Here is an 8,654-nt window from a genome sequence, read left to right on the forward strand (position 1 = left end):
CGTCAGCCTGAAGTCTCCAAAGACTATGATTCATAGGACTGTTAATATAGGGATATAATGCACTGATTCATAGGTCTGCATTATAAAAAAAAAAAAAAAAAACACATCATGCTGTTCAGATAAAAATACATTAAATGTTTTGATGTGTGATCTTTCATTGTCCCTAGCTCGTTCTGCTGCTCTCTTTCTGACAACCACGTGTTCCTCATCCTTTAACTCTAACACACATGCACGCGAGTGTTAGACAATTTATTTTCTAGGGGGACTGGTTGTGAAGCATGCTTTTATCACGTCACTGCTGATCTCAGCCTCTCGCTGCCTCAGTAGCAATGAGCTTCTTTACTAACAAAAACGTAGGCATTACAGGAAAAAAAAAAAAACCCTCAGAAACTTCTGTAGGACCTAATCAATATTCATAACACTTCTCTCCAATAGATCTTTCTGAGCTAATTTCAGCAGACCCAACTAAATTGCTTGAGGAGGTTTTTCCATTAATTAATGGCTCCATATTAAACCAGATAAATCCATCTTTATTAACAGGATATGTGCCTCAAGTCTTTGAAGATTGCTGTAATTAAACCTTTACTTAAACTCTAGACCCAGATGTTTTAGCCAACTATAGACCGATCTCCAACCTTCCTTTTTATTTCTAAAATACTAGAAAAAGTTAATCAGTTGTGTGACCATTTAAACACAAATGGTTTGTTTGTAGAGTTTCAGTCAGGTTTGGAGTTCATCTTAGAGCAGAAGCAGCTCTGGTTGAAGTTACAAACAATCTCCTTATGGTTTCAGACAGTGGACTTGTCTCTATACCGGTTCTGTTAGTTCTTAGTGCTGCATTTGATGCTATTAATCATAATATTTTAGTACAGAGACTAAGTGTAAGTGTGATCAAAATTAAAAGGAACTGCACTAGACTGGTTTGAATCATGTCTCTCAGACAGATTCCAGTTTGTCCATGTCAACAATGATTCTTCCAGTTTTCTGTTTTGGAGACACAAGGAGGAGACCTACACAATATTAGGAAGGCGGTCATAATGTTATGCCTGATCGGTGTATATATCCATTTAGGTATTCAGCTCAACACTCTTTCTTCTTGAAATGTGACTAATATTGTTTTGAAAGAAACAATTACTGCACACATTGTGTTAAAGTGTCTGATATACAAAAGTAAGTTGTGGCGTTCCTCAGGGTTCTGTGCTAGGACCAATACTTTTCACATTATACATGCTTCTCTTAGGCAATATTATTAAGAAACACTGCTCAGGGTTGGGTTTTGAAAACCATCTTGAATATCTTCTCGGATTGCAAAATAAAAGCATATTTGTGAAATACAAACTCTACCCTTATCTCTGGGACACACACACACACTCTCATCAATTTGCAATTTGGGTCACTGGGTTTCAAGATCATCTCCTCCTCTGTGTCTTCAGGCTTCAGCTTTGTTATTTAAGATGTTCCACTTTAGAGAAACTGCAGCTCACTCTGCTTTCTTACCTGCACGCTATCAAAGGTTCCCCCTCTGCTGAGTATCCAGGGATCCCATGGCGTTACTGAAGCTCCTTGTCCTCCTCCACATTACGTAACAGGATAAATTTAGTCCCAGTTGGATAAATGGAGGTTAATGTGGAAATGCTGAGGTGGTTTTCCAGCAGCTTGTGAGCTGAGTGCATTACTGTCCTGCTGAGCTCTATTAAAGTCACAGATGAAATGTTCTCAAAATACATTTATTATTTTTATTACCAAATCTGGTGCAGTCACCTCTAATAAATTATGCACAGCTGATACAGCGCTGTACGGTGATTCAGTGCCAGCACAATAATACTCACTTGGGGCCAGATTTGCTAGAAATGATGAACGCAGTCAGTCTGACCAGATGTGAGTTCAAGTGATCTTCTAACAAGACGTGCACAGCATGTTGCTCATAAAAACGCATGCGTCAGACCAAGCAGAGACAGTGGAAGAAGAACTTTTCTGTGGTAGAACAGGAGGCAGTGATATCGTTTAGGATGCCCTTAAATCATTGTGCAATTAGCAGTAACTTGGCTACTGCAAACCAAAATCACATTGCTCCAAAGTGTAATTCCTACAAGAACCCAATAAGACAAAAATAATAACCGAATCCACATGTTTCCATCGCTCACATTTTATTTTGCACCATCGCTGGAACGAACTGTTGTTTTCTTACACAGAATCAACAATGATTAGAATGCACTAAAATCTTAAACTCTGCTATGACTGTGACATATACCGATCAGGCATAACATTATGACCACTGACAGGAGAAGTAAATAACATTGACCATCTTGTGACAATTCAATGTTCTGCTGGGAAACTTTTGGACCTGGCATTCATTGGTGTGGATGTTACTCAGACATGTAGCACCCACCTAGACTAGACCAGGCACCCCCACCCCATAGCAATGACACTCCTTGATGGCAGCAGCCATCCCCAGCAGGATGCAATCACAAAAACGCTTTAGGAACAACTTAAAAAAACATGAAGAACAGCACAATGTGTTGACCTGGCCTCCAAATTCACTAGATCCCAAACTGATTAAGTATAGCCCTAAAAACATTCTGTTGCCAGACACCACAGGACACCCTCAGAAGACCCATGTCCATTCTCTGATGAATCGCAACTGTTTTGGAGGCACAAGGGAGACCTACACATTGGAACGTGGTCATAATGTTATGCTAGATCTGTGAATGTCTAAATTAGAAAACGGCTGTCAATTTTGTACATGTGAGATATTCATTCATTCGTTTACTCATTCATTGTGTGAGTCCCTGATGTTTGGTTTTTGGGCAACGTCTTCTACTCCACAGCAACCTTCATATAAATAAAATGCTTCCGTGAACATGCACTGGATTGTCAATCAGTTGGCTTTAAAGGAATAGTTCAACATTTTAGGAAGTTTTTCTTACTTAGAGCTGGATGATATCCACATTTAATATATATTATGCTTATTTATTGAGTTAACCCTCTGCAGGCTTTAGCTTCATATTTAACCGACTATCGTGTTCATCTTTCCATTGAACCCTTAGCAAGAGTTCAAATAAACGTTTTCCAAAACGCTGAGCTGTTCCTTTATTGAGCACTTCAAGACAAACAGGACAAAAGAGTTTTGTTTTAACAGCTTGTCATCAGAATTGTAGGATTATTGAGATTCACAAAAAGAAATCTCAGATAATTGCGAGCGGTTAATGGCAAGAATCTTCTTCATGGTGTTCATTAGTCTTCCATTTTCCCCCCGATTCTCTTCTTGCTATCAAAGGCCCGTCACTTATGACACAATTACATGGCACCATTTTTTCTCATGAAGTGAAATAATAGACATTTTATGCTTGGAAATGCTCGTCAGCCTCATTGCTGTATGTTATTATATTGTCAAATTGCACAATACAGAATCCCAAGCAATACACAAGACTTATCGCGGACACAGATCATTTTATGTTACAAATACGTCATAACCTGAAAAAAGGTCGACCGGCACAGTTTGAGGGTCCGCTCTAATCATAACGCTTTTCTTACACTTCATCTCTGTGGTTGGCCTCCCATTCATTTTGTCAGCACTGATGTAATGATCGTTCTTTCATTTGCTGACAAAAATAACCGATATTATAAAATGCTTAAGAAAATAAAACCTGTACAAAATAATGTTTGACACAAACGCAGATGGCTCACATAGTAACTGAAACAAAGAAAGTGCATTTCTGACGTAGTTATCGCGGCAGACGGAAAGTTGATGCTCAAGAATAAATGTAGAGAATGCAAAACCACAGATTAAAATCAGCTGCTCCATTAATCAAAACCCTTTGTATTCCACATTATTACAAAGAGGAGGCAGCAGCTTAGTTTCTAAACAAATTAACAGATCACATAAAAAATAGATGTTGACTGTGCAGCTGTGTCAGTAGACCTTCTGGAGAGACGGTAGGTTTCCTGAAGTTAACAAACGGCTCGTGAAAGCCCTCTGACGGAAAGCTTGAGGACAGAGCCCGAAGACCGGAGGAGACAATGAGGACTGTTGTGGCAGTAGAGTAGCTACAAGGACCTGAAGTTTATTCGGCCCTTTTCCGTCATGATCTACAGTATGTGTGTGTTTGGTCCAAACCTGAAATCCGTTTCATCATGCGATGCATAGATTTGTTCGTCCAGAGACAAATGTGAACGTGTGTGGCCCCTGTTTTACAATTCTCTGCAACAAAATATATTAAGACCTTATTGTTTTGTTTGTATTTCAATTTAAATTTGAATTAGAGGCTATTTTTGGGACGTGCGCTTATTACGCTCTCTTGCGTAAGAGTTAAATGGACAAATGAATGGGTGTACTGTAAATATGAAGCTCGATTAGCTTAGCATGAAGACAGGAAACCAGGGTAACAGGTGTGAATGGAAGTCCTAGCTTTGTCCAAAGATTAAATCTGCTCAGCAGCACCTCTGCTCCTCTCTAAATGATTGCATTTGCCAGATTATTTCTTGGCAGGGATTGCTAATGGAGTTTTTGCCAGACAACTGCTTCTGGCCAAGGACACATAAAACCCATTTTTTACACTTGCCTTTTCCACAGAAACAAACAGGCAAACACGCTTCAGGCAGATTTTGTTATCTCTGAGCAAAGCCACACTAGCTGCCCCCCCCATTTCCTGTCCGTATGCCAACTTGAGCTTGATTTCCGTGCAAACATAAGCGGGAAATTGATCTTTCCAGAAAGAAAGCGAATAAGCGCATTTCTCAAAATTTCAAGTCAAAAATGGGACCACAGCCACCAAACATATGCTTGTTGCTGTTGAAATACTCAGTGTGCCCCGCAGGTCTTCTCACTATGTGGGGGGGAGTGGTCCCGCTGAAAGAGCAGGGTCACACCCTTCCTGAAGCGGTGGTCCCTGACACTGTAGATAATGACATTACAGCAACTGTTTCCTGTCAGAATCCAGAAGGCAAAAAAGGAAAATTTACACCAGGTGTATCCCACGACGTTCCCGAGCACAAACACTGCGATGGGGGAGAAGGAAGCCGTGAAGGCAAATGTTAATATGCCAATCGTCTTGGCAGCTTTGATGTCTGAAAAGGACGGCCTGTGAGGGCATCCTCCCCCTCCCCCTCCTCCTCCTCCTCCTCCGTCGCTCAGACTCCCCTCTGAGAGGAGTTTGCGTTTCCGGGAGTAGCGTCTGATGCTAGTGAAAGACACAATATTAATTGCTAACGTGCCACCGAGCAGGGTGAAGTCGAATGCCGGGAATAGCAGCAAAATGTTAGCATCAGGCGGCAACCGGTTCCCAAACAACAGTGGGGCGTAGTTGCACATGCGACTGCACTCATTGTACTCCAAAGTAAAGTTACTGCTGAACATGAGAGGCGCGAGAGCCAGGAGGAAGCTGGAGGCCCAGGAGACCAGGATGAGGAACAGGGTCCGTCTTCTAGTCACCAAGGAGTCCTTGTGGAGCGGCCGCAAGATGGCCACGCTGCGCTCCAGGGTCATTAGGAAGATGGTGCTGATGGAAACAAAAGTGCACCCAGCAAACACGGGGCCAATCAGCATGCAGGGCTGCCAGGGGCTCACGAGTCCACCCAAGGAGGACGAGGAGGCGGGGGAAGTCGAGCTACCCTGGTACCAGTTGGGAGGCACGCTGGTCACCATCAGAGAGATTTCGGTGTAGACTGAGAAAGGAACCACGAGGACGCCGACCATCATGTCTGCTATGGCCAAGGACACTGTAGGAGACGGGGCAAGAAGAAGAAGAATTTTAGATCAAATTTTACCTCAATATTGTTATTATTATCATTCCCTGTGATAAGTCAGTTAGTGTTTTGGAATACAACTCTTTGAGAACTCAGTTGCTCTCATACGCTTCATCCATCTGCAGAGCAAAGAGGCGTCTTTCTCGTACCTCGTCATTGAGATGTGCCTCTATATTCTTTGGCATGTCATAGATGCACCTCTCGATTGTATTCTCTGATAGAGGAAATGCTTTTAGCTTGCTGCTGCTTCATCAACCATCGTTGAGATCATATCCATAGCGGAGGGAGGTATTCACTCCTCTATGGAGTATATATGAGGTAGAGCATTTGAAGACAGATGTAGCTTTTATCAGCTGGCTTGTCCTTCTGCTCTGGATGTGCCGTCTCTAAGTGGCATCTTAACAGAAGCTACAGTATGCCTCATCATATTTTCTTTGCTTTGGAAGTCGTGTTTTTGAGTTGATGAAGACTCATCCTCTGCTGTAAATTTAGCTGCTGTACCCTCTCATAAACCTCTTCACGTTGGCTAGCAGTTCTCAATCAAGTCTCAACCAGTTGCCTTCCCGTGATTTTTGTTGTTTGCTATCACTATACGTGCTTTAAAACCAATACTTTAATCAAATGGGAACGTTTCTACTCCCAACAAGCACTGGATGGTAAAACATTCTACGCCATTTACCTTTCAAGTATCCTTGAGGTGTCCTCGACTGCCTCGTTTGCACAAAGACAGTAAGTGTGACCACATTTCCAATCACGATGGCAAACGCCAGGCTCACCATGAACACCACTGCCAGGGTGCGATTGAGAAACCCGCAGCAGCAGAGGGTACAGAGAGGGGCCAGCGACTGTCCGGAGCCCAGTCCCTCCTGAGCGGCCGCCGTCAGGTTAAAGGGACAGTCGGTGGTCACCGGCAGAACCTCTGTGCTCCAGGGAACGCTGACGTTGGGAAGCAGAGCAGTCATGGCCCGGGTTGGACTGGTGCGAAGCCTTGTGATGTGTCGTGTCAGGGGACGATCAGGACACCGTGTCCTGGGCTTGGAGACCGTCCTAATGAACAATTAAAAATAAATACAGGGGCAGTCAAATCATGTGTCCAAGCAATGATCCAGCCGCTCATACTTCTGTTCGTCATTAATCTGCATGTCAAGCATATTCAGTCACACTTTTCTCTCTCAGTTTCCTCCCCCTCCTCCTCCTCCATCAACCATGCAACTGTTGGGACCACAAGCCTCCCTCGTCTCACAGAAGTGTTAACACCCGCTCATTTATAATTTTGCCAATTAAAATCCCTCTGGACAAAACAACACATTCAAAAATACTTCCCTCCCCAACTGTCATTAATGCTTATTTATAAAATGACTAAACTACGAAGGACATCGAACGGGATCATTTCACACGAGCAAACTTACTTTGCAGAAGAAACAGAAGCCTTTATAAAATTATGCAAATCTTTCTTACTATTAGTTTTGTGTCACTGTGCAACATGTCTCCTATTTTTCTCATCAATTTGCCCCGTGCAGTGTGTTTCTATGTTTGTATGGAGGCTATTTTTATTCATTCATGATAACTGGCAGAAGCTAAAGCAGTATCCGTGCTTTCTAAAAAAAAAAGCTTTTAGCTTTTAGCTCCCATTCAAGCTGGGAACTGCCTTATTTTAAAACATGATATTCTGTACCATCTGCACATTTAGAAGTGATTTATTAAGATTTATATCTTATGACCAGTTTCAGAAACACATGAAGGATATATCTAACATCTTTGCTGTTTAAATTCTGGCTATATGCAGAATTCAAAGCTGCATCTCTTGCAAAAATACCTTGTATTTACAAGTTTGCTGGAATATTGTGCAATTTATCAAGTCAAGCACATAATTCAATAATGTGTCTGGCTTGGAGAGAACAGGGCTGAAACATTATTATACGGCTTGGGCATTTAAACATTATTATATTTATGGTATTTACGGTGAAACAAATGGTTTGGACGCATTACTTTGCCTTTAGATTTGCAATTTTGTTTTTGTCCGGGAAGCACAGACTGTGATTGTATTACTCGCGTTTTCCGGTTACTTGCTATTCTTGTGCCCCAACGCCTGTTGGAAGCACCTCGACGCTGTCAGTGCCCAGGCCGAAACTCTGAGTTCAGTACCAAATGTCTCTCTCGGCTGACAACTAAATGCACGAGTCCTTCAATCATTTATGCTGCTCAGTGGGCTGGAGAGCAGGAAGGTACGCGCGTCCAAGAAAACAAAGGGTAACAGGGATAGACATATTCAGACCAGAGCAAAACCAAATCAGGTCCCATATTTGCAGAAGCGACTTTTGGGTGCAGAGAAACAAAACGTCACCGCTGTGAGACTTGGACTCCTTTTACTGTTATCAGCAGTGAATCCTCTTTAGGATAACGAGTGGTTCTCGAGAGGCGAGAAAAAACACAAAACACCTGTGTGTGTGCGTGCGTTCTGTGACCAGCATATTGTACAGAATTTAATGAAGACTCAGAGGAATCGCGTATGAAAGGACCTCAAACCGTGTCTGCGCTCGCAGTAATTACTGATGGCTCTGAGTTGGAATATCAATCTAAATTCAAAGATGCATATTTGCGTGTGTAAATAAATGTATATAAACCTGGCATCCTCTCATAGTTTTAATCAAGCATCACGATACGGTGTCTAAAAACACTTTTCATGCTTTGGTGCTAGATTAAACGTGGCTTTTTGATTTGTCTCTTCTCGGTTCAGAACAAATCCTCAAACATAAAATCCAAAACAGCGTCTCTGGAAGCAGCCCCAACCTTCAGGACGCGTGGACGATCTCTGTCTTCGGTTAAATATTGAACATGTGAACGTGTGCGGCTGGAAACACTGTTCACATTAAAACTGGTGAAGTGTGTGTGTGTGTTTGCTCACATAT

At 42.3% G+C, this 8,654-nt stretch overlaps 1 protein-coding gene across 1 annotated transcript; it reads right to left on the reverse strand.

Annotated features, from left to right (window-relative positions):
• Positions 1-4,801: 4,801 nt before the first annotated feature.
• Positions 4,802-6,707, reverse strand: LOC311485479 (trace amine-associated receptor 13c; the record flags this gene model as incomplete). Its single annotated transcript, XM_084540900.1, has 2 exons — positions 4,802-5,718; positions 6,425-6,707. 2 exons carry the CDS (start codon positions 6,705-6,707, stop codon positions 4,802-4,804), a joined length of 1,200 nt encoding a protein of 399 aa, XP_084397026.1.
• Between the last annotated feature and the right edge of the window lie 1,947 nt (positions 6,708-8,654).

Source organism: Chelon labrosus, assembly GCF_963514085.1.
Source record: "Chelon labrosus genome assembly, chromosome: 3".
Lineage (NCBI taxonomy): Eukaryota > Metazoa > Chordata > Actinopteri > Mugiliformes > Mugilidae > Chelon > Chelon labrosus.